The sequence below is a fragment of the Canis lupus genome, chromosome 3, assembly GCF_048164855.1.
Source record: "Canis lupus baileyi chromosome 3, mCanLup2.hap1, whole genome shotgun sequence".
In the NCBI taxonomy this organism is placed as follows: Eukaryota; Metazoa; Chordata; class Mammalia; order Carnivora; family Canidae; genus Canis; species Canis lupus.
Window position 1 is genome coordinate 59,779,691 of NC_132840.1, and position 26,835 is coordinate 59,806,525.

The 26,835-nt window shown below is 42.7% G+C and overlaps 1 protein-coding gene across 6 annotated transcripts; it reads left to right on the forward strand.

Moving 5' to 3' along the window:
- Positions 1-258: 258 nt before the first annotated feature.
- LOC140630845 (baculoviral IAP repeat-containing protein 3) lies at positions 259-19,178 on the forward strand. 6 transcript variants are annotated; one of them, XM_072821750.1, is made up of 9 exons: positions 259-371; positions 4,689-7,682; positions 7,776-7,875; positions 9,471-9,549; positions 12,260-12,308; positions 13,927-14,169; positions 17,740-17,994; positions 18,377-18,418; positions 18,534-19,178. In XM_072821750.1, the coding sequence occupies exons 2-9, from the start codon at positions 6,830-6,832 to the stop codon at positions 18,725-18,727; spliced, it is 1,815 nt and encodes a 604-aa protein (XP_072677851.1). In that variant the 5' UTR covers positions 259-371; positions 4,689-6,829; the 3' UTR covers positions 18,728-19,178. The 6 variants fall into 6 exon arrangements, with proteins under 6 accessions (XP_072677851.1, XP_072677853.1, XP_072677854.1 ...); XM_072821752.1 differs by lacking the exon at positions 259-371 and adding an exon at positions 720-818; XM_072821747.1 differs by lacking the exon at positions 259-371 and adding an exon at positions 939-1,249.
- The last annotated feature ends 7,657 nt before the right edge of the window (positions 19,179-26,835 follow it).

Below are 26,835 nucleotides of genomic sequence, written 5' to 3' on the forward strand. Positions count from 1 at the left end.
CTGTATTCCACTGCATTGGTTGAAAAGAGTGCTGGGTCAGTGTTATTCTAAAATACCTAGTCTGGATTTTGCAATTGCTTTGCAAATGCAAAAATATAAAACAACTTTTATATTTTAATGTGAAGTTAAAAATGTGCAGAGGAATATAGTTTTTACAAATTCTTTTGGTGGGCACATGATGCAAAGTGTGTAAGGACCATGCAAAGGTTTTCAGTCACGTCAGAGGGTAGCTGAAATGTCTTATAAAGCTCTGAACTGGGCAGGCTCAGAGTAGACTGACTTCTCCACGTGACAGATCACTGAATCATTTTGGCGCAATTCCAGCTGGAGCCCTGACACATCTGGGCAGGCACATCCACCTCATCCTGAAGGTATCCGGACTCATCCTGACTGTGCCGAATGGAATGGGTGCCCGCTTTGTGTCCACAGGATGACGAATTCCTGAGGAATATTATGGGTTTTCTTTGGGTTCCCAGTTTTCTTTGACTTTCTGGAAGGCCAGACCGACAGCTGAGCCCGCCCAGGCCCCCGGCCAGCAGGCAGGTGGTCCTCAGGGAGTGCTGAGGGCGCAGGGGCAGGGGCGAGCCTTCAGGTCACCCGAGACCTCTGATGGGGGCAGGAGGCCCCAAGGAGGAAGTTGCTTGTACGGTGGCTCCACCCCAAGGATAAAAGCAACCACCCAACCAAGAAAAAAAAAAAAAAGGAGGTTTCAATCTAGGAAGCTCATAGGTCATCTCTTTCACACGGTAAAAATGCACTGAAAAGGAGAACCTCGCATTTCCAGCCGAGCCCTACCCGGGCAGGCAGCGGCCAGCCTGGTACTCGCTGTCGGGAAGGCGGGGGTGACCCGGCCCCGGACGCCCTCGGAAAGGAAATCCCCCGGGGCGGGGGCGAGGGGGAGCTAGCCCGGCCGGGGTTAGGGGAAGTGCTGTGGTTGGCGCCGCGGAGTTCCCCCACGTCCTGCAAGGAAAGCACCGGCCGCGCAGACCCGGCGGGGATGGGGGCTGGCCCGCCCGCGGGGCCCTAAAAGCGGCGGCGCCCGCCTCCCGCGCCGACACACAGCCCGGGAACAGACGGCGGGGCGGGGGGGGGGACAGCCGGCCACCGAGGTCACGGCTGGAGCCGCTGGCGAGGGGCCCCGGCGGCAGGTGGGTGAGGGGCCCCGGGCGTGCGTGTGCGCGGACCTGCCCTCGCGTGGAGTGGGCCCTCGGGGTGGCAGGTGGATGCAGGCCCTCGCGGCACAGTTAAGGTGGGTGCGGGCCCCCCTGGGTTGCAGGTGGGTGAGGGGCCCCCGGTGCGCGTGTGCGTGGACCTGCCCTCGCGCAGTGGGGTGCACCCGGGGCACGGTGCAGGGCGAGGGTCTGCACGGAGGCCCGGGGACCGGGGTGGGGGGTGCTGCGGGGACCCCTTGCCCGTGTGCACCCTCGCGCCAGCCGGAGGTGAGCTGGGAACAGTCTGCCCCGGGACTTTGTGGGAAGGACCCGATGAGATGGTGCAGGACCTGCGGAGGAAGGAAGGTTGGCGTCTTGGCACGGGGCGAGGATGCCTGGTGGTCAGCAGCGGGGGCCCCTAGCGTGGCCCACCTCCTTAGTCAGAGAGGGGGCCCCCGGCAGGGGCTAAACCATAGGTCTCTGCTAGTCCTTGTCACTGGCACCAGTTCACACCTGTTGTGTGCATGGTCACCCCCTGAAGACGAGTGAGTTTCAGGATTAAATCTCAGGGTCTCAGGAAATAGGTGCCCTGATGGTTGCCGTGGATTTGGGGTTACTCCGGCTCAGGGGGCTTCCTTCCCCAAGGTTGCGCGTCCGGTCCTTGGCACCTGAATAGGATCGTGTGCCCTCAAACCCTGATAGAAACCATCGGGGAGCAGACCCTATAGTCATTAAGGGAAAACTGGTGTTCTTAATACCAGGCAAATAGGGTGCTGTGATCACGGGGTGCTCCGTCAGGTGTGCTCATCTCCAGTTGTTCAGTGTCTACATCTTGTGCAGAGTCAGGTGGTTGTTGGCAGGGCTGGGCTGGTGCAGAGCTGAAACTTGGTTCTGTTCTGAAGGAGCTCGCTGCAGGCGGGGTGGGGTTGAGGCAGAGGCTGTGCCAGGTGCTGGAGAGGGTGGAGACACCCTCCAGCCCTGGGATCAGAAAGAAAGGTTGTGACCTTTGGCCATTCTGAGAGGAAACTGTTAGAAAGGAGAGAGGAATCCCAGAGAGTGGTATCCAGAGGCCAAGGGACTCCAACGTTTCTTTTTTAAGATTTTATTTATTTATTGGGGGGAGGCAGAGAGCGAGCAAGTGGGGGTGGGAGGTACAGAGGCAGAGGGAGGAGCAGAGTCTCCCCTGAGCAGTGAGCCTCACCTGGGGCTCCATCTCAGGACCCTGAGATCATGGCCTGAGCTGAAGGCAGAACGCTTCACAGACTGAGTCTCCCAGGCACCCCTGGAACAGGACGTCTCTAAGAGGAAGTGGGCCCCAGTGTCAGATGCAAACATTTCCATAGGTCTGGGGAACGAAGGCTTTGGGGGTTGTTAATGTTGACAGTAGTTTCAGTGACGCTGGCTAAGTCAAGGTGTAATAGGCAGCCTTAGCTGTAGATGCTGCTGCGTTCACTTGGCTATGAAGAGAAAATGAGGTAAGTAAAGCTGACCCTTGAACAACAGGTTTTTTTTTTTTAAGGTTTTATTTATTTATTCTTGAGAGACACACACACAGAGAGGCTGAGACACCGGCAGAGGGAGGAGCAGGCTCCATGCAGGGAGCCTGATATGGGACTTGACCCCAGATCTCCAGGATCACACCCTGGACTGAAGGTGGTGCTAAACCACTGAGCCACCAGAGCTGCCCACAACAGGGTTTGAATCACATGGGTCCACATGAAACATGTGGTTTCGATCTATAGGGTACAGAAATGTAAGGTATAGCTTCCTTTGCATTCCTTAACATTTTCTTCTCTCTTGCTGACTTTGTTGTAAAAATACAGTACATCACACACATGATATCCAGAATATGCATTCACTGACTGTACTCAGTAAGGATCTTTGTCAGCTATAGTTTATTAAGTTTTGGGGAGTCAACAGCCAGGTTTTCAACAGTGTGGGGAGAGGGCATGGGTACCCAGAGCCCTGATTTGTTCAAGAGTCCACTGTACTTTCCAGAACAGAAAGTGGGTTTGAAAGAGGATTTTCAGTGTTGTTCTCACTCTGAAACTGAGACACACTGAAGCAGTCCTGGTATCTTGGAGAACGAGTGCAAGTGCGGAGAGAGGAGGAGGAAGAAGGGAGGGGCTCGGTTGGGGAGCAGGATTCTGATGGAGAAAGACGTGGATTTGGGGTGTGAAAGACTTGCTGTTCACTGAGGTCTCTGCGGGATGCAGAAGGCAGAGCTCACTTCCAGAGCTGAGCTGGGGGCAGCGGGGAGACGTGCCAGGAGGATCCTGAAGGTGTCAGACTTGCAGAGGGTGGTGGGCTCGGGAGCCATGGGGGCCTGGGACCCGTGATGGGGTGGCAGAGGCTGTGCCAGCCCCAGCCTGCGAGATGGCAGGTCCCCCGGTGGCACTGGGAGGTCTGTGTGTGGAAGTAATAGAGTAATAGAGTTGGAATTGATGCAGGATGGGCATCTTGGAGTAGTTTTGTACTTTTATCAGAAACTGTTACCTGCCTTTCTAGAGGTGTCTGTGTGTCTTGTGTCCACATCCACATTTCTCCAGCATGAGACCTGCACAGGGGGTTCACAGTCCCAAATGTGCAGAGGACAGGCGAGTGACACAAATGAACAGATCAGGGGTGTCTCTTTTAAACAAAAGCATACTTTATTTACATATCTTTTTTTTTATTTACATATCTTAATGTTAGCATTATTCTCCTCTTCCACAAAGGAGAATATTGCATTTTTGTTACTTTTGACAGACACAGGTATTAGAACAATTTCAGTTTCTTCATAATTGTACAGTAAGAACCATAGTGTCAGTTCAGCGACAAATGACAAGTGTGGGTTTGGGAATTGGTCATTGTGCTGTGGTGGGGGGAGCATGTACCTCTCCAAGTGGTGAGGCCACTGCTCACAGGGAGCTGATATCCCCATGGAGGGGTAGTCCCACCGTGGCCAGTCTGGTTTTTCAGAAGGAGCTGAGGATCTAGACTGTCATGGGAAATCTCTTATTTTAAACAAATGTTAGTAATTAATTAGAACATTAAAGGAAAAAAACCTGTGATCCAAGAAAAACTTACCTGGAAAACATGAGATTCAGGCAGGGCACATGGGTTGGCAAACAGCCTTGTATCCCAGGTTGTCTCTTGGCACCTACGGTTGTGACATGGTTCTATAACATGTTAACTGGGGAGAACTTGAGTACAGCGTATGTGGGAATTCTGTCGCTTTTGTAACTTTTCTCTGTGTCTAAATTAATGTCAAAATGAAAAGTTAAAAAACATTTTAAAAAATGAAAAGTTAAATGAGTAAAGTGCTAAGGTCAAATTTGGCATGCTGGACATCATCGTACCCCCTGACTGGCTGCTGCTTTGAGCTGCTGGTGTCCCCTGGGACTCCTTGGCCTCTGTGGTGTCTGACCGTGTGTGCTTGGTATGTTGTCCTCAAGTACTAGTGCTCTGTTTTGGAAAAAATCTTAAAGACATTGTTGTGTTGTCACCTCTGTGAATCATTTGACCTTTAAAACAGTCTTTCTTTTTTTAAAACAGGTTTTACAAAAGAGGCGAACCATTCTACTTTAGATTTTTTCCAGTTTTTTCTATAAATCAGAACATTTCAAAATGGAAGCCTAAAACCTTAAAAGGGACTTAGTCTAATCTCCGGGAGGTAGTTTTGTGCATGAATAAACAAATTCCCTAGTGAACTGGCGTTTGTGGTATCCAAAGAATGTTAATTTAAAAGGCACGACCTAGTGATATGAGTTGTGTCAAGGAAGTGATAATGATGTTAAATTCTGAATTTGACTTGTGGACTTAAAGGGGAAGTGGTTCTAGCTGGAACATACTGTTGAAGCATGAGCTGCAGTGCAGAATAGAAATAAGGAACTCATGTTTAGTAAAGATCTAAAAATAGTGGCAGATATCCAGAACAAAGAGAATATTCACCCCTCCGCTAAAGTAGAGAAACATGCTGGTGAGGCAGCTGATGGGTTGGAAGCCTTCCACAGTGACAAGACATCGTGGTATGACATGTGTAGAGAGACAGTGACACCTTAGCATGGTTGATTGGTAAAGGAGTTATCCAGCCATGTATGTGAATGTCCCTATGTCAGAAATCCCAAACTCCATTTGTTCAAATGCGGTGTGATCTCTGAGAAGGGTAACAGTGAGAATGGTGGCGAGGTGGTTAGGTTTTGGGAAATGAACAGAGTTAGCAGAGACAAGGTGCACAGAGACAGTGACTAGCACCAGAAAGGTTTTTGTAGCAAAGAGAAGCAAAGTGAGACATAGTAGCTTAGCTTTTAAGGAAATCATAGCTGGGATGGAGACACATTTCTCATGCCACCTGGAAATAAAGCATTGAAAGTTTGGAGTAGAGGGCCCAGTGTTGGTGGACCTGACATGGATCCCCGCGAGGGAACTCACCACGACTTGTTTGTTGGTCGTTGCTAATATTACAAATAGCTAGTCATAACAGAGGTTTCTGAACTTTTAGAAGGTTTCTGTCAAAAAGAGTAGACTGTGACAAAGTAAATTTATTATTATTTTTTGTTATGATAAATTCTGGTTCACGGTATGCTGTCTGTAAAATTATTTCTGACTAAAGCCAAATTTGTATGATTTGATTATCCATCTTAGCCTACAAATTCAGCACTCTGAATTTTGATTCTTTTAAAAAATAAATCCATCATCAGAATAGAAGATTTAGTCTTGTCTCTCAGCACAAAGCTGTGCCCCAAAAGACCACCTGAGCAAATGCATTCATCTCTGATAATTTATTTGGAATAGAATGTTTAATTTGCTAAGTTCTAGTGCAATCACTGAGTCAGCAACCAAGCTCCGGACTGTGAAAGTAATTATTATTTAGTAAATTTTTAAGCAGGCCTTAAGATGCATCAGCCAATTCTGTTCCTAGTTAGGCTAGATTAGTTAGTTTCTAGATTGTTTTGTTTTCCCCATTAAAATTATTGTAGGAAAAAAAATTACTTGAGCAAGATTTGACATATACTGTATTTCATTGCATCTAAGATGTCATTGTTTATAAGACATACCATTACTTTATATACTTCTTGGAAATAAAAATGCTGCTAATTAGAATGCTATATGCTATTAGTTGTAAGATAACAGAGATATTTAAAAAGTGCATCCTAGAATCAGGGAAATACGGTAGTGCATTCTTCTTTTGAGGTAGGTGTTAGGCTTTTTCTCTTTTTCTGGCTGCGAAATTTCATAAGCAAAACATAGTTAGAATTTTTTTTTTTCTGTAGAGGACTTTCAGAGCATAACTTTCCACCGTGAAGACAAGCAAGCTGCCTAAGCCCCATGTTTTATCTGCAGACTGGTCGAACGCGTCCATGAGAGCGCTGGCCACCGGGGGGACGCAGACGCTGAGGGCCACCTGCTGACCTACAGGGCTCCATGCTCCTGTGAAGGGTTTTGATTCTCTTTGAGGTGCTGTATTGTCATGCTTGAGCTGCTGTATGAAGATGGTGCAAAGGTGTGGTTGTACGTAATTGTCAGTGTAGAACCAGCATCTCACCACGCCGAAGCCCTGCGTGCACAGGCACGGGCCAATAGGTTTCCTGGTCTGGGGTCCCACTTAGTGTGAAAACCAACCCAAATCTAGAGCCGTGCACAAAACTACCTCCCCCGAGAAAGGCTAGTCCCTTTCCTTCCCTGTCCACCTCACTATGAACATAGTACAAAATAGCATATTCTTGTCAAATCTGCTGAGAAGCAGCCCTGTGTTCGAACTGAAGTACGACCACTCATGTGAACTGTACCGCATGTCCACATACTCGACATTCCCCGCAGGCGTCCCCGTGTCCGAGAGGAGCCTGGCCCGTGCCGGCTTCTACTACACAGGCGCCAAGGACAGGGTCCGGTGCTTCTGCTGCGGCCTGATGCTAGACAACTGGAAGGCTGGGGACAGCCCCACGGGCAAGCACAGAAACCTGTACCCGAGCTGCAGCTTTATCCAGAATCTCAGTGCTGTCAGCACGGTGGGGGCTGCCTCTCAGCCCCCTGCCCCTTTGTCGGAGGCCAGGTCCACACATGCACAATCCCCTGGCCTGGAGCGCAGCAGCTATTTCAGCGCATCCTACTCCAGCTTCCCTGTGGACCCTGTCGACTTCAGACCCAGTCCAGCCATGTCCCCCTGGAGGGCAGGCCCCTCCTGCGTCACCATGAAGAGCGAGGAGGACAGACTGTGCACCTTCCAGGGCTGGCCCCTGGCCTTCCCACTGCCGTCGGCCCTGGCCAGAGCCGGCTTTTACTATGTGGGGCCCGGGGACAGGGTGGCCTGCTTTGCCTGTGGTGGGAAGCTCAGCAACTGGGAGCCGGATGATGATGCTTTGTCGGAACACCTGAGACACTTCCCCGACTGCCCATTTGTGGAAGGTCAGCTTCAAGCCACTGTGAGATATACAGCCTCCAACTTGAGCATGCAAACCCTCGCGGCCCGCTCCAGAACCTTCTGTAACTGGCCACCCCGAGCTCCTGTTCACCCTGAGCAGCTTGCTAGTGCTGGTTTTTATTACATGGGTAAGACACTTCCTCTGTTGTCAGCCTTCATCTCACACATTTTCAATGAGCATATTATATGTATTCATCAGTTTGGTCCACAATTAATTGTAGGTCACAGTGATGATGTCAAGTGCTTCTGCTGTGACGGTGGACTGCGGTGTTGGGAGTCTGGAGACGACCCGTGGGTGGAGCACGCCAAGTGGTTTCCCAGGTTGTTGCTTTGGCACTCTCTTTGCAAGTGTTTGCTGTTATCATCACATAGGTTATATGTGTTCCCCTTAGAATAAGCTGTTGCTCTACTCTGTTTCAAAGATGCACTTGTGAATAAACTTAGGATGGATCACTTAGAAAAATCACTGAACTATTTCGATGGAAGATAGAGGTGTAGGTTTTTTTCTGTATAATGAAAAAATAGATATCTATTTTAAAATGATATATGTTCATCATAGGACAAAAATCACATACTGGAGAAAAGTACAGAGAAAAAAATGTGAACATCCAGAAATCTACCTAAAGAGGACCAGTTAGCATTTTAATGTCTATCCCTGCAGACATCTCTTCATGAATATGTACACATACAGATAAATGTAGATAGGAGTACATGAATTAGATATTATTATATATACTGTTTTGAAACTTTTTTTCAGCCATTCTTATGTTTTGGACTTATTTCCATTTATTCAACATTTAATATTAATTGCTTGTCTTTGGCCAGGGACTGTTCTGATGGTTAAAACACTCAGTTGAACAAAACCAAAATCCTTGGTCTCATAGGTGAATTTAATAGCAAGAGAGGCATACACTTAATTAAAAACTTAATAAATGAGTTACATGGCATGTCAGGAGATAGCAAGTGCTATGGGTAGACAGGAAAAGCAGAGCTGGATACAAAGATTCAGAAGCACCAGGCAGGCCGCAATATTCAATATGATGGTCGGGGTAAATCCAGACCAGGCCGCAGTATTCAATATGATGGTCGGGGTAAATACCTGACCCACCTCATCTGGGTGTATCATACAGTGCTATTTATTGTCCAATTCTTACACTTTTGATTGTTCTTTACTTATTTACATTCTCCTTTTTAAAATTGAAATCAGGTAGCTTATGATTATATTTTGCATGGTCAAAACTTTTGGTGTTTTTAATGTTGCTTACTAAACTCAGGTATCCTGATGTATTTTCCTAACGTAAATTGTTAGTATCATACTCTATTTATAGCACCTTTACGTGCCCCAATATTTCAGATTTCAAAACTCACAAAGATAGGAAGAACCCCTTACACAGATGTTTTGAACAGTGCCGCTGGCCTTCCGTGGTGCTGATTTTGTGAATATATACAAAGAAGGGTGAGTTTGCTTTTGGTAGTGGTGAGGGGTTCATTTTGTGCTTGAGGTCAACTGTGATGTGTATTATCCAAGAATTGCCAGCTTGTGAAGACCTGACCTATTAGGAAATATGTTAACTTTTAAACCTACAAACCTTATGAGTGAACAGTGTCATTTCTTAGAGAGCTTTCTACCTATTTCCTCAGCTCAATGTTCAGAGCATCTATATCAGTCTTCAAACTTTTGAAGAGGGCAGCTGGGAGCTCTCAGTGGAGGCAGCCTACCTTGCCGCCAGGAGGACTGAGCATCTCATGACCCTTGTAGCTTCTGCTACAGCAGAACAGTCCATGCAGGCTCTCTTGCTTATGGCATCTCGCCTTTACTGTAGTATGTGAAATGAATGTTCACACAAAATATTTAACAGGCTACAGATGGTGGGATTTAAATTAACCCCCCAAACTTAATTTTGTTTACGTTTTAGGTGTGAGTACTTGATACGCATCAAAGGACAAGAGTTCATCAGTCAGATTCAAGCCAGTTACCCTCATCTACTTGAACAAGTAGGGATGGTTCTTTTTTTTTTTAGATCATTGGTTAACAACAGATAAATTATTTTCTGATAATTACAGAGAGTAGTACACCAATTTAGTGAAAAGATAAGAGTTGTTTTAAAAATATGTTTCATTTTTAAAAATACCCAACATGGTCTTAGAACTATTCTTTGGATAAAAACAGATTCAGAATTCAAGACGTCCTAAAAAATAATATGTGAGGGATGGCTCTAAGTATTTCTTTAATAAAGTTGCAATAAATTAAATTACTTGAGGAAAAAAATTGGTTGGGATGGCAGTATTTAATAGTTTTACTACACAAATTTTTGTTTAAAAGACTTGAGAAAGAGAATTGTATCGCTCTTTCTAATCTTCCTGGGAGGAGATTGCTGGGAAAATGGTGAAGTAGGAGGAGCCTAGGCTCATCTCGTCCATCCCATGGATATAACTAGGTAACACTCACATCAGTGTAAATCACCCAGAAAACAACTGGAAGACTGATAGAGCAGGCTCTCCACAGCTAAATAGAGAAGAGGCCACATCAAAGAGGGTAGGAAGGGTGGAGGCTCTGTGGGCTGGGCCATCCACGGGAGTGAAGGAGCCACAGGCACAGAGAGTGGAGAGAAAACAGACCCTCACACCAGAGAGCCCACGCAGGGAACAGCCCTGTAACATTTGGCTTTGAAAACCAGAGGGGCTGAATTTTGTGAGTCCTTAAAACCAGCGGGACTTAAACTTGGAACTTTTAAAATCAGTGGCTCAGCAATGGGACAACTAGTGGGTGAGAGGAACCTAGTCCCTGCTCATAAAGACACAGCCTGCAGAGATACGGTATAAGGAGCAGCAGTTTGAAAAACACCTGGGGTGTGTGGGAGACGGAGTCATTAATGAATCTCAGAGTTCACGGAGGGAAACTCTGCAGGAGCAAAGGAGCTGGCAGGTCCCCCTCAGCATAAACACACAGCCACCAGTGGGAGCCAGGGTGGCCCTGACACTCACTACCTCACTTGCTTACCACTTCCTCCAGCGGGCCTGCCTCAGTCCTGGTGCTGCGGGTCCCCTTCAACCGGAAGACTGGCACAAACCTTGCTGACACTATGTCTTGTAATTTATGGATGCACTCCATCCAATGTACTCTTGGTTAGAGCTCATCCAAATCAGAGCCACAGGCTGGCAGTGTGCAAGCAGCCCCAACAGGGGCCAGCACCCCCCCAAAGTGACTCCTTCTCCAGGAAGAGGGAAAGATGAGCACACACTCCAGTCAGATGGCAGCTCCAGCCTTGGGCTGGGAGCAGACAGCAGGTAGACTGCGGGCTCAGCCCACCAATGCAAGCTTCTCAGGGGACAACATAGGGAAAGAACCCTGTGGCTCAATGCTTCTGCATCTCTGGTGAGTGCCTAGTCTGACTCACCTCAAACCCAAGGTGGCCCCAGACTGGCTTACAAACCCCATGGGGACAAAACTGCCCACAACAGGCAAGGGGAGCATCTGCAGATGACTGGACTTAAGGTCAATGTGGCTGAGCCATAACAGCAGGACATGTACAACACACATGGGAGATACTCTGAATGGCCGGGTCCTGGGGAATGAGGGACATAGCACTACAGGGCACTGCAGCATCTCTGCTTCTTGAGGCCATGACTTTGAAGAGCAGAAGACATCACTGACTTTCTCAATGCATAGAAACAGACAGAGTTAGACTGAAATGAGAAGACAGAAACCTACGTCCCAAATGAGAGAACAGGACAAAACCACAGCAAGAGAGCCAAGTGAAACAGATATAAGTAACATGCCTGATGGAGAATTTAAAGTAATGATCATAAGGATCCTCACTGGACTTGAGAAAAGGCACGAGTGATCCCCGTAACAGAGATAAAGAATAAGATAGCAGAGATAAATGAAATGAGAAACACTCTTGATGAAATAAGCAGCAGGGTGGAAGAAGCAGAGGAACAAATTAGTGACCTCGAAGACAGAGTAATGGGAAGTTATCAAGCTGAGCTGGAGAGAGAAAAAATTATGTAAAATGAGAATAGGCTTAAGGAATTCAGCAACTCCATCAAGCATAACAATATTTATAATATATGGATCTCAGAAGAGGAGAGAGTGAAAGGGGGCAGAAAATTTATGTGAAGAAATAATAGCTGAGGCACATATAATTAAAATTGCAAAAAGTAGTGATAGAGGGTCTTAAAAGCAAGGAGGAAAAAGACAGTTATATATAAAGGAAGCCCTATAAGTCTAGAGGAGGTTTTTCAAGCAAAAACTTGTCAGGTCAGAAGAGAGTGGTAGAATATCAAAGTGCTGAATGGGAAATAATCTTCCTGGAAAAGCAGATGAGAACTTATATAATAGTTTGAGGATCAAACACTTTTAAGCCACAGTTAGTAGAACTGATAGAGGGTACAACTTATTCCAAAGGATGACCCAGGAAATGTAAGATGTTTGGGATGAAAGGCAAACCATAATTGTCTCATAGATTACTGAGAAGATATAGCCCTTTTCTTGCCTTCACGAATATAGATTCTATGAAGTATAGTTTATGGTGTAGAGAATAACTGTTGAATATAAACAAAATACTGCTTTCAAGATAAAAAATCATTTTGCCTGTAAGCAAGTCAGTCTGCAATAAGTTGAATAAAATAGATTTCTTGACTCATGTACATTGTAATGGACAGGCTGAGACTTATATTTTAATTTACAATTTTTTTCCTGTAGTTGTTATCTACCTCAGACAACACAGAGGATGAAAATACTGAGTCACCAAGTAAGTATAATGACAATAATTACTGCATTTAAATAGAACCATTGTTACTCTGGAGATGGAAAGCTGATAATGGTCATATTATTGTACCATATGACACTCTATACTTTATAATGCACTCTCACATTCATTAAGTTTGTATTTCTCACACTTTAGTGCTCATCATAATTGCCTAAGGAATCAGATTTCTGGTCTCCACTTTAAAGCTATCATATTGAGCCATGGCATCTAAGGGTGGGATTTGAGTATGTCTTTTTAACAGACCACATGCATCCAGCCTCACACTCATTTTCAGACCTTGTGGGAACACAGGTAGTCTGACATTAGCTCGCTCACATATTATTTCTATAAAATGAAGATAGTAGAAAATATTATTCTTATTCCTCAAGAGGGACCCTGAAGCTCAGATAGGTTAAATGACCTGTCTTTTTAGGCTAAACCTAAAAGGTGATTGAGCCAATATTTGAACAGGCTGTTCTACTCTATTATCTAGTGTTTAATTCAATTCAATAAATATTTATTGTGTGCCTGCTATTCTGAGGAAAGTACACAGAACAGAGTAAATATAACTCCTGCTCTTGTGAGCCAACAGTCCAGGGGATTCAGACAAGTACACAGGTAGGAGAGAGGGGTATGGAAAAGTAAAGCATGGTGTGCTGTGGGAATGCATGAAGGACCGTGCACCCGGACTTTGGAACATGAGAAAAGGCTTTCCAGAGGAGGTATTCGTCTTAGCACAGAAAACCTGGGAAGGGTAGGGGTTAGCCAGATGACAAAGGAATATTTGTCAAAATATTTGTCAAAAGAACATTCTAGACAGAGAGAACAGCCTATGAAAGTCTTAAGTGACAAAAAAGAACAGGCACATTTGAAGAACTGAACAAAATTCTGTATGACCAGAGGTGGGATTTGTGAACAGGCAAGCGAAGGAAGCAGAGTTCTTTGAATGATCAATGCTGCACAGGCAGAGTCTGACCCAAGAGCCATCAGTTTGTGACTTCTGGGCTCGAGCATAGCATGTGAAGGAGAAAGTGGTAGGAGATGAGGCTGAAGAGGTGAGTGTGCAGATCTTGTGCCAGATCTTGTGCCAGATCGTGTGCGGTCTTATGAGCCACAGTCAAACGTTTGTGAGGACAATGGAACTGTTGCTGAGATTTCAGAAGGAGTGCTACACAGTTGGATTTGTGTTTGTGAAAAGCCACTCTGGTGGCATTGCTGAGAAGGAATGAGACAGGAGAGGGCATGGTAGGAGGCCCCGCAGTGATGGCATGAGTGAGGACAGTGGCCTCTCTGAAAAATATGTGACACGTGCTTGATTTAGAAAGCTCATTTGTTCATTCATCATAGGGAGAAAAGAATGCTGAGTGGATGGTGATATCCAACCTTCTGTTCCTTTCTCCCACTCATAGTTATGCCTGGTAATGCATATTTTCTATCATAATACGCTATTCCATATTCTTATTTAGTGACTGAACATGTACATTGTTATTTTAAATTTAACAAAGTTAGTATAAAACAATGCCTATATGTTCTGGGCTTTATGTTTTTGAAATGTAATAACTTTCAATTCAAAAGATACACAGACTCTCCCAACATGTGGAAAATCCCTTATTCCATGTAGTTGTCCATTTTGGACCTGGAGAATACCATTCAGAGGATGCAGTCATGATGAACACCCCGGTGGTGATGGCCGCCTTGGAGATGGGCTTCAGTAGGAGCCTGGTGAGGCAGACTGTGCAGAGTAAGATCCTGAGCACTGGAGAGAATTACAGAACGGTTAATGAGATCGTGTCTGACCTACTCCACGTGGAAGATGAAATAAGGGAGGAGGAGAAAGAAAGAGCAGCTGAGAACAGAGAATCAGGTACATATCCGCATTGATTGGTGTCTGTCTCTGTGTGGATATGATGCCACCATGTGTAAGTCACTAAAAGTATACTCCTTGTCAGGGCAATCAAGTTTTATGTTTAGTGTTTTCAATTTGAATTCTGGAATTTTTTTTTTTTACATTATACTGTATTTGAATTGCTCATTAGTCAGTGGAAAATGTATGTATTGAGTGAAAGCATTTTCTTAATTTATATTTTTACTCTAAGTTGTTGACTGCATATGTAATCAAGGCTTGTTTGTGATCCCAGGCTCACTCTCCTTTGCTGCAAATCAGGGTGGGATCAAGGACAATTATTTTAATATTAGCATCACAGAGTGTCTCAGCCCAATGACATTATTATTTTTTTAAAGATTTTTATTTATTTATTCATGAGAGATGGAGAGAGAGGCAGAGACATAGACAGAGGGAGAAGCTGGCTTCCTGCGAGGATCCCAGTGTGGGACTCGATCCCAGGACCTGGGATCACGACCTGAGCCGAAGGGAGATGCTCAACCACTGAGCTACCCAGGTGCTCCCCCAATGACATTATTATAGCATTAATAACACATGTTAATGTACAAATTATGATTATGTTTCCTGCCAGCCAATATAAGAACTGAGGGAGTCCTTCTGTTCTTGAGGGGAGGATGAGGACACTGTTGCACATTCTCTCAAGACAAGGTAGCATGTCCCTCCATGCTAGCCTTGTCTGCCATTATATGGCCTTTGCTCTGTGGCCCTTCACAAAGACTCTCTTCCTCCAGGCATATCCATCCCCATCTGGTCACTCTGAAAGCTGTCGTTACTCTGGCCTAGACAAACAGAAATGCTCCTCTCTCCTTTGCTGCTCTTTGACAAGCATGAACCAGATCCATAAGTCTTTTCAATATAGTTTAAAGCAAACTGCAACTTTTCAGAAGCTCCTACTAGAGATTTAGGAATAACAGCAGAGTGTTTACATCATGGACGACAGTCGACAACTCTAGCTGTTTGGGTCTCTCTTAGTCCCCTTAAAGGCATCCTTGAGAATCTCTCTGCCTAGCATCTGTTCTGGTTCATTGCTATATAGCTCTGACCATTTTACACAAATGACTAGGCTAGTCCCAAGCATGTTTTCTCTTAGGAGAGCTCACTCCCCCAAATACCCCCAAAGCCCAGAAAGGGCAGAGAGTTTGCCCCTTAACTTTGTCCAGTGCCATCTGGGATCTATTTCTGCCAAAGATGATTGGCAGATCATCAACTCCAGGTTTGGATAAGCCTACTCCTTAGGTGGATTTGTCTTCTGGCCAATCTGGACAAACAGATCCTGCCTTTACCAAAGTGTGACTTATTCAATTCTGCAAACCACCAACACGAACAGCAACGGAGCCCAAGCTCATCTTTGTGTATCCTTGCAGTGGTCTTCTCCATCTTAGTTGTTGGTCATCATCCCTGGAAGAAGAAAATACCCATCTCTACAATTGTTTGTAGACCCTATGAAGTCTAAAGCCATCCAGCTATAAAACATTTGTGTTTCTTTTTTATAAAAAGATTTTATTTATTTGAGAGAGAGAGAGAGAACATGAGTGGTGGGGAGGGACAGAGGGAGAAGCAGACTCCCTGCTCAGCAGGGAGCTTGACTTGGGACTGGATCCCAGGACTTTGAGATCATGACCTGAATCAAAGACAGACACTTAACCAACTGAGCCACCCAGGCACCTCAAAACACTTGTATTTCTTTCAAAGAAAATCAACGGTCTGCAATCAACAATACAATAATTTGCATCATCAAAAAGATCTTGTAGCATCTGCACTCTCTGTTATGTCTACACTGTCCAGCACACAGTCTGCACATAGTCTGTGCTCAAGAAATATTGCTTTAATGAATAAACAAAAATATTTCATTGAGATTACTGATGACTTTATAGTTTTCCCAAGAACAGCAGGTAAATAATTTCTTGACAGGTGTGTAAATAAAGAGGCAGTTTAGGATTTCATTTCCAGAGCAAAAGAATAATATGCTTCAAAGGTATATTCAAGTCTTTACCTCTTATAAGCCAGAATAGTCTATGACTTTGAAATGAGTCTTTTTTGCTCAACCACTAGCAATACGACTTTAGAAATCTTAAGGATTTCAGATAACTTATTACAATAGTCTAAGTAAAATGTAATTACCATCCAACTATTGATTTCGACTCAGGTCATGATCTCAGGGTCCTGGTATTGAGCCCCACATTGGACTTTGTGTTCAGAGGGGAATCTGCTTCTTCCTCTGCCCCTCCCCCGACCTCCCTTTTCTTGCTCTCTCTCTCTCTCTCTAATAAATAAATAAATCTTTTTAAAAAAGAAATCTTGGATGGAAAAAATGAATATACATCAACATCAAGTGTAAATTATATGTTAATTTTCTGGTATATCAGTATTTCTCTATTAGATGATTTCACCAAATGTATTAGGTTCTAATTCTTAACCCCTCTGGCCATGACCTCTCTATTCCTTCTGCTCCTTACATTACTATGGCTCATTTGATCGACAGCTATTTATGGAGCAGGTACTTTATGTAGATACCACCTAGGCCCTTTTCCTTTTCCCATTTACTGCCAGAGCTCTAGTTATCTTCAAAATGTGTATCTTTGACCTTGACTATTTTACTAAGCGGTATTTTTTTTTTATTTTTTATTGAATGGTTCTGTTTTTATCTCCTATTACTTGACAGAGTCAGTGTTTCGAAAATCTAACATCATCTTCCCCCAGATAATTCTTTTTTTAGACAGCCACACTTCTGTCATTAATTATTTCATAGAAAGAGCCTTAAGGATCATGGTAAAATTGTGTAATAATGAATAAACTTAGATTCATAAGTTAAAGTCCAAGGAGATAATAAAATTGCAGAGTTTCAAAATATAAAATATTTTACCAACAAATACAAAATCTGGATCTCAGCGACAAATACAATGATCCTATGGACAGAAAGTTATCACCTGACAAGTAGGATTTAATCTTTAACATGCTGTTGGTGCCTTTCCCCACTTATTATAAAAAATTTGGGTAATGGCAATATCCAGTCTAATATGAGAAATAGTTAAAATGTCATCTTAAAATGGGAATTTTGAAGAAATTTTTACAGGTGGATGATAATTGAAGAAATACACTTTGTGTCCTTTTTAATCTCTTGATTTTATCTTTCCGCAAGTTGACTAGATTGAATTGGAATTTTAGTTTGATCAGACTCTGATTTTGACTTGGTTAAAGGTTGAGCAGTTGTTCAGAATGTCTGAGGACACAGCCTGTGACACCAGACTGCCTCCGTTTGTGTGTCCTTGCGCAGTTCCCTTGCCTCACAAGCCTGTTTCCTCCTCTGCTAAGTGGGGGCCCTGGAACCCCCCTCTGTGGCTGCTGGGAGCATGGAATGAAGGGACACATGACAGACAGGGTGCTCATCCTGGAACCCCTGGACCTAGCATCCCCTGCGGTGCCCAATGGATCATGAATTTTGAGGGTTTTCCATTCAGTTATGTGTATATGTGGAAGGAAGCCTTTGAGCAGAGTTGAAACGTGTTCATGCTTGTTTTCTTTTTTATAAAGATGATGTATCATTAATCCGGAAGAACAAAATGGTGCTTTTCCAACATTTGACTTACGTGCTCCCAATCCTGGACAGTCTCCTAATGGCCGGGGTGCTTAATGAGCAAGAACACAGTTCTATTAAACAGAAGGCACGAACATCTTTACAAGCAAGAGAGCTGATCGATACCGTGTTAGTAAAGGGAAGTTCTGCAGTCACCATATTTAAAAACTCTCTGCAAGAAATTGACCCCATGTTATACAAGCGTTTCTTTGGTGAGTGTTTTGCAATTAGTTTGGGGAACTTTCTAGGTCAATTGAAAATATGCTCTTAATGTGACAAGCGAGGGTGGTGCATGGAAACTGAATCACGACACTGTACACCTGACACTGATATTACACTGTATGCTAAGTCACTGGAACTTAAAATTCAATTCAATTCAACTAAAAAATATGCTCTTAATAATTCTTTATTATGAAAATAATAAATACTGAAAATAATTCGATCTAAAAGATGAAAGAGTTCTGTTGCATTGACATGATGATGGTCATTTATAGCATTTGGCTAGAGTCTAAACTATTAGTTTAAAAAATATATTTTGTGACTCAATATTAGCCTTACTTGTTATTAGTAATGTTTTTTGTTTTACTCCCTTAGTACAACAGGATAGAAAGTATATTCCCACGGAAGACATCTCAGGTAAAATAGCATTGATAATTTAAACCAGTACAAATTATTGGTTTTATTTTCTTGGCTTTTCATTGGAGAAGCAGCAGTAAGTTGCCTCTCCTTAACCATTCTTTTCTCTTGTTAGATTTGCCAGTGGAAGAGCAATTGAGGAGACTACAAGAAGAAAGAACGTGTAAAGTGTGCATGGACAAAGAAGTGTCCATCGTGTTCATTCCTTGTGGTCACCTGGTGGTGTGCAGAGACTGTGCCCCGTCCCTAAGAAAATGTCCTATTTGTAGAGGCACAGTCAGGGGCACAGTTCGTACATTTCTTTCCTGAAAAGACCCAAGACTTTGTCTAATTTAGAAAGAGTGGATTAAATGTATTATAATTTTGACCTCTGGAATGGTTGGTTTCCTTAAGATTTTTAAATCTATTTTGCAACTCAGAACTGTTTTATATAAATATATAGCTAAAACATATGAGCCATATGTATGTTAGAATGATAGGCTTTTGTTCACGTGGGAAAAGACAGAGCACTACAAGCATGATACTGAATCAGAATTTCAACACTACTGAAATCGTAAGTGAAGTTTAAATTTTTGAATTAAGCTTTCAGAATTTTAAATATTTTGGAGTCCTATGAAGAAACAGGAGCACAGATTGTTTGCCTTTCTTGATCAGTGTCCTATATGTAGTAGGTCTTGATATTTGTTGGATGACTTTTTAGGGACTTGGTGGTTTTGCAAAGAATTCTGTGAAGAACATTTTAATAAAGCCATCAAAATTACTCTTGGTCTTAAACTCCTTATTTCTGTATCAGTTTACTCCTTCCCAGGCTGCCTCCATGCTCCTTAAGACCTTGTGGGTGTTGGACCCTATTTAGATCCTTTACTACAAGATGCTTCTTCATTCATACTGGTCAAGCCCCGGGGGGTGGGGAGGTGGGGGGGTGGCGGGGAGTACATCTGGCTTTCATCTGCAGGGTTCTGTGGGACGTGGGAGTTGAATACACAAACTTGCTTATTTCCTTTGGGAAGTCTCATGCCTGCCCTTCCCATCAGAAAAGTTGCTTGTTTTATTCTCACCACTTTGGTATTAGAATTGGGACATAGCATATGGGTTAGCAGCCTAGGCTGGAACCCACAGCCTATTGTGGTGAACAAATGTATTCTGTACTGTCAGGGCAGCAAAGTTTCCTTGTTTACATTACTTTTTGGTACTCAGCATGCCCCATTAATAATTTTCTACCTTTTATTTCCTGTAGACTTATTAGGGCTTTAAAACCTGAAGTAGCACCATAATGAGGAATATTGTTGGGGCACAAGCAAAGGCCAATCATCCAAAGCAGCTCTAGATGTTCTAGATGTCCTGCTGCTCAAGCAAGGAGGAAAGCGTCCATTTTGGGGAGACTTACTACTTTGAGGTGCAGCTGATTCTGCCTCTCCTTTTGCTCAGTTGTCTGGCCACAGACTGAGAGCTTCCTCCTGGGGCATTTGGTTAAATTATTGGTAACATTGCATTATTGTTTGGGTGGTTTGTAACAACATTGTTACAGGACTACTATTTAGAAAGTTCATTTTCCTTTTGCAACATTCTTTTAAAAAAATATCATTCTTATGTACTATATTATAGTATTTTAATTTTGCCATCTTCACTGTGAAACTCTTATTCGTTGCTCATTTTGGTAATACACAGCTAACACAGCCTACTTATTTATTCAAATGTTTTGTTATTCATCTATATGTTAGTTAACTTGAAATTCTGATTTGGAAAAAATAAATCACCATAGATAATAATGGTAGCTCAGTGGGTTGATAGTCAGGCACCACTTTGGTGTGTTTGACCTGCATTAATTCATTTCATTCTCTCCAACCTTATCCCCTCTGTCCCAACCCAACCTGGCCTTCAGTCTGAATTGGGTGGATATTTTAAACCTCAATATATAATATATAATAAGTGCTATAATTCAGAACTTTGAACCACACTTAATTTCTTACTCGGGCCATGCTCATGACATTCACATGCACTCTTGTCACTTTCTGATAGTTACTTCATGCAAGTAGCCATTAGGTAGCTCTTTGGTCATAGTCCATGTGATTCAGTTGTGTTCACATCCTTTTGATGTTTTATACATCCCAGTAGACTGTGTGGGTATTTACTAAGTAAACTCCAGGCAAAACTATCAGGTGGAATGTAGAAGGGATTCACTATTTTAGAAGCAACACTAATACCCAACGTGGGGCTTGAACTTACCACCCTGGGGTCAGGACCTGAGCCAACTGAGCCACCCAGGCCCGCCACTGCTCTTGTTTTTTAGAGGCATAAAAACTGAGGCTTGGGCAGCCCCGGTGGTGCAGCGGTTTAGCGCCGCCTGCAGCCCAGGGCGTGATCTGGAGACCCTGGATCAAGTCCCACATCAGGCTCTCTGCATGGAGCCTACTTCTCCCTCTGCCTGTGTCTCTGCCTCTCTCTCTCTCTCTCTCTCTGCATCTCTATGAATAAATAAATAAAATATTTTTAAAAAACCTGAGGCTTAAGAGAGGTCAAGTGTATCAGCTGAGGTCTCCTGGCTCATAAGTGAAAGAGGCAGGAGGAGAAACTGGGAGACCTTAGGAACTCTTTAGTGTAATGTTCATTTTGCTGGCAGGATATTAGAATCATCCCCCAGAAAGTGGTCACCTGGTCCTTTTACTCACCTTACCATAATAGCTGTGTTTACAACAGAACTTAGGTCATGCCTGAAAATAGTAATCAATATATTTTATCAGGCCAAAATCCATTTCAAAGTTGCTTGAGCATGTTACATCACAGCATATTACTATATGGTACAACCTCCTACCATCCCTATTGTACCATTTTCCAAATATATGTAGTGTTAGAAAGAGAACCACACCAGGCCTAATACCTAATCAAACTGCAGTTTCAATCCCCCCCTCCCCCACGCCAAGGCCCCGAACTAGTCTTAACTGGCCAGTCAGGAATATCCCTGCCAGCACCAGTGAGTCAGTTATGTGGGTCCTCTCCAATCCCAAAAGAATGTTAGGGTCATCTGCCCAAGACCCCCACAGGTCCCCCTATGAATACAATCCTTTTCTTTTTCTAAAACTTTCTTGCCCCATCCTCCCTCCAATAAAACCTTTCATTTTTATACAACCGCTTGGATTTCTTCTCCATGTGCTAAAAGGAAATGCTGCCTATTTTCATGAATCATTTAATGAAGCCAATCACACCTTCAAATTTACTTGGTTGAATTTTGTTTCTTAACAGTAGACACTCTTATGCAAAAGAAAAAATACATGGAAAAGTGTTGTTAAATTTATTCATAAGTATTTTTTCAGTGATTTATCAGTCAGTGGATATTAAAAGTGTTGAACCATAGGGGTGCCCGGATGACTCAGTTACACATCTGACTCTTGGTTTCAGCTCAGGTCAGGATCTCAAGGTCCTGGGATCAAGCCCCATGCTGGGCTCTGCACTCAGGGTGGAGTCTGCTGGGGATTCTCTCTCCCTCTGCCCCACCTCTCTCTCTCTTTAAAATAAATCTTTAAAAAGTATTGAATTATAATGTGGTTATCCTCAAAATATTTTGAGATGTCTTCATACTTGAAAATATTGGGAATATTGGTGGAAAATAGATTTGTGTGATCTGATATGGTAATCCCCAGCCAGGCTACTAAGTACCTAAAATGTACCTTCTTCTGAATTGAGATGTATGATAACTATAAAATATATAATAAATTGCAAAGACCTAATACAGTAGAATGTAAAATATCTCAATAATTTATATTGATTGCATGTTGAAGTAATATTTCAGATACATTAGATTGTATAAATATTAAAATAATTTCACTTGTTTCTTTTTACTTAATATGTTACTAGAAATTTAAAATTACTTATGTCGATATTACATTTCTATTGGATAGCACTGATCTAGATAAATATAATTGCTCTTAATTTTATCACTTTGAGACATTAGAGACTCATCAGAGTGTATGCGAAGGTATTATGCACTATAAAATATTATTCTCTCTAGGAATCTACTCTGTGCTGCCATACACACCACCCCCCTGCATTAAATTTTTTCTTATGTTCCCTTATTGTCCATGTGTTTGAATTTATGATGACTTATCATATTGTATAGAGCTTGTTTATTGGTCTCTTCTGCTAGCCTTTGAGCTTGTGGGCAAGGACTGTTTTAGAATTTATGTCCACGATATACACTCCATAAATAGTTCATAAGTGAATGAGTTAAAATAATTTGCTCAAGGCTGTATTGATGTAGTTTTGGAATGTTTGTGAGGACCAGAGTTGATGGCCAAGAAAGAATTCTTGAGACATCTTTAGAGCAAAAATGTGATTTTATGAAAGCCCAGGGACAGGACCCAGGGGCAGAAAGGGCTGCTGCCTCAGGATTGTGAGGGGCAGCTGATTATATAGTTTGGTGTTGGGGGAGGTGAAGGTAAGGGAAGTTTCTAAAAGGACTTTCTTATGCTAGACTCCCAGGATCCCAGAGGCCTGGTTATGGTCAAATAAGGTTATTTTCCCTCTAGCCAGGTATCAACATTAAGCTTGGGATTTCCTGGAGGAAGTTTATACTCTACCTGCCTCAAGTATTTGTCAATGGGCTACAGGTTATAAGAGGTTATTTTATTTGCACTTCCTTCTGCCTTTCTTTTCCAAGTGAGTACAACTCAAGGAAAAGCAGCAGAGATCAAAGTAAACCTAAATTTGATACATTATGACAATGCAGCCTATATTGCAAAGATTAGAATGATTTTAAGCTGTCATCTTTAAAAATGCCCATGTTGGGATCCCTGGGTGGCGCAGCGGTTTGGCGCCTGCCTTTGGCCCAGGGTGCGATCCTGGAGACCCGGGATCGAATCCCACATCGGGCTCCCGGTGCATGGAGCCTGCTTCTCCCTCTGCCTATGTCTCTGCCTCTCTCTCTCTCTGAGACTATCATAAATAAATAAATAAATAAATAAATAAATAAATAAATAAAAATGTCCATGTTTCCAATATTTATGTAATCTTGTTTACTTTGGGCCTGGGGAGTACTCAACTTTCTAAGTCACCTAAAGTTTTGTTTATTTATTTATTGCACTTTTTCAAGGTTTTCCAATAATTCTACTATGGACTCAGCTGTCCAGGGTCCCCCACATGATTGCTGTCTGGAGAACCTCAGGAAGAGCCTTCCCTGGACCTACCTCAGCTTTTCAGATCCTAGAAATCTTTTATCTCTGCCTCCTTTGTCAGGAAATACAGAAAGAGCAAGGTCCCCTTTGTCTTGTATTTGCCCACATGTGACTATCTTTCAACAATCATAAGGTCTTTTCTTAGGATTGTGATTCCTTTTGTACTAAGTTCAAGGGGGCAGGTCAGGTGGCAGCAGCAACAACTTGAGCCTCATTTTGGTGGCATTTGACACCTGCAAGGGTAAGTCTCTCACAGCAGGAGGCCTCCCAAAATTGGAGTTGTGGGACTGCTAGAGGGCATGTGCTCCAGGGAGGTCCCAGGCAAGAGGCAAAGGGGAAGCTCACAAGACTAGGTGATTGCACAACAGCTGGATGGGGAGCCTCTGAGTCAGGGAGCAAGGACAGCAGCAGCAGCAAGAAGTTGGAGACTTTTATAGCCTGGAGGGTTCTCTTAGCTAGCAGAGGCTGTGTATGCAAAGCAGGCAGACTTTAAGTGGCAAACCAAAATACGGTTACTGGGGATGTATTTAAAGCAATTAGATGTGTAAAATTTTGATTTTGGCACAGGCAAGCTTTTAAGCCAATGGTTCCAGCCTCCTGTGAAGAAATGAATGGTATGAGGCCAATATACGGAGCTCCATTTAACCCATAAACATAATACCTTTATCATCCTTTTAACGCACTGATTTTTGAAATGAGAGCTGCTGAGATTTTTAATTCATATTAAGTGATTAAAGCTTACTTATTTTTAAAATATTTCTGAAGTTTAGAAAATTTGACTTTGATACAGACAACACAATTTCAAAGCTGTCATGAACATTCAGATTCTCCACATATGCCCTAGAAATCTCTTCTGCAATTACCTTGCTCAAACCCTCAGGTGTAAAATAAGCTAATTAAATCAAGTAAGCTTTCAGACTCGTTGTTTCAATGAAAAAGGTTTTACATATTAAAAAAAAAACAAAATAAAGTCTTAAGGCAGAAATATAAAGTGATTTAAGACAAATGGATGGAAAGGGAATGCTCAGAACTTGTAAGCAACGAAAAGTAGGAGGAAGAAGCTGTGATGGGGCCAGAATGTCCCAGTTCTTAATGTTCTGGGTCTTGTTTATTCCTTTTAATGAAATATTTCAAGATTTCAGGAAAGCATGTGTTTCATCCACGTACTCAGTGGTACCAGAATACATCACCCCAAAATTGTCCCTTTGGCATGTGGATTATTTTGAGCTGAAGTCCATCAAGAAACATCTTATGCAGGAAAAGCTCTAAAAACAGAACATAAGTTTTTCTTTCCCAAAAGGAAATTTCTATTTATAAAGTAAATTTCTATTTGTAGAGCTATCTCCCTCTGAAGTATCAGGAAGATGAAGACTCATAACTCCCATCAGTGAAGAAGGCAAGGACTTAAATCTGCAAAACACATGTTCCTAAAGATTTCTTGTTTACCATATTTTTCCCCTGGCCACTTTCTATGACTTTCCTCTCTCACCCAGAACCCCAAAGGTCTTTTCCTTTGTTGGTATTGAAGCCCAAGTTCTAATTACCTCTTTGGCGTAGTTGTCACTGAGGCTCCTCTTCTATACATGTATTATGCACGTTTTAATAAACTTGTTTTTCCCTTGTTACTTTTGTCCCATCTAATTTATAGGACTCCGGCTGGAGAACATTCCCTGACGCATGCGAGACAAAATAATTTCCCCCTACCCTTCTGAGTTCTTGACTGAGAGATTAACAAGAGCAAAGGAGACAAGTTTAAGGGGTGTAGTTTGCATGCACTTGGGAGAGATGGGGGGAAATGAGTTGGCTCCTGATGTGGCCTGAGCCACAGGCTTGCCAACGGTCTTCACTAAAGACAGAGAAGGTTGGGGGTGGCTGGTTCTGGGGAGGTTAGCAGGAAAAGCTCAGTAGACAGGGGAGGCCTGTTACATGGAGGGCACTGTGTGCCCTGGGCCCTACCTTCTGCTTGCTTTCCCCTTCTTAGCAAGAGTCCCACTAGGTGTGCCTAGTGATCACGTCCCTGCCCTTGATAGCTGAGCAAATTCCTTATCCCTGTCTTTGATGTCTACACCCTTGGCCAGTCTTCAACAAGAATCCCCTGCTCTCAAGAACTCCACTAAGTAATTTTACACCCACTGACCAACCCCCCTCATTCTGCTGGTTGGCTGTAAATCTTCAGCTGCCTTTGCTGTATTCAGAGTCTAGCTGCTCTGTCTCCCTGTTGCAATGCATTTATGCAACTGTCCTGAATGAAGGCTTCCTTCCCTGTGGAGATTTCAACAAGTGTCAGAATATTTTTTTCTTTAGCAATATCAAAACTTTATCAATCCAAACCTTCTTTTATACTTAATTTTTAAAAATAAAATGTTACATATGCAATATACATGTGAAAATATGTCCAATCTCATTCATAATAGAGCAATAAAATGGAAATTGTATTGAAATAGTACTTATCAACAGATTTGCAAAAATCTAAAAGTCTGACAACATACACCACTGGTGAAGCTGTACAGAAAAAAGGAACCCATGTAGACTGGATTGCAAAACGCTATGCTCCTATACAAGCAGAGGGATATTTGGCCATAGCTAGCAAACTTACATATGAATTTAACATTTGACCAATAGTCCAACTTCTAGGAATGTATCTTAGAATAAGATGTAGGTCTATGATTATTCATCATAGTGCTATGTATAATAGCAAAAGATTGGAAACCACCCAGATGTTCATCAGTAGGGAGTGTTTGAATATAGGATGATACTAGGTGAATATATTATGGTACCCCTAAACAATGGAGTACTGGGAAAAACGAGGACTGTCTCTACATATATCACTATTGAGTGATTTTTCAGAATTAATTATAAGGTGAAAAAAGGAAGAAAAAAGTATGCTACTATTTAAGAAAAGGGGAGATATGGATAAGTATGATTAACTGCAATTTAAAAATGAAAAAAATGAATAAAGTTTAAATCATTACCCATGCAACAGGAAGGGAGTAGAACGGAGATCTTTCAGTGTGAAGGAAGAGGAGGATGTATGATCAATGAGGTTAAATAAAACCTTGAATTTCTGAAGTGGAATTCAAGGTGAGATTCATAATGCATTTTATTATAAAAACAAATTGAAAACAAAACAAAACAAGGCCATATTACCCAGCTCTCTTCATGAAACAGGTTATCAAAACGTTACAACTCAGGAAGAATCAGCACCATAAACATTCGATTTACGGTCTTTAAACACCATTTTCCACTAAA

What these genes read in the sequence shown, in the direction of transcription:
- LOC140630845 (XM_072821750.1), top strand. Translation starts at nt 6,830, where the DNA reads ATGAACATAGTACAAAATAGCATATTCTTGTCAAATCTGCTGAGAAGC. An exon ending in TGCTGGTTTTTATTACATGG is followed by an intron (nt 7,683 to 7,775) that starts GTAAGACACTTC and finishes AATTAATTGTAG; the next exon opens with GTCACAGTGATGATGTCAAG. An exon ending in CACGCCAAGTGGTTTCCCAG is followed by an intron (nt 7,876 to 9,470) that starts GTTGTTGCTTTG and finishes TTTACGTTTTAG; the next exon opens with GTGTGAGTACTTGATACGCA.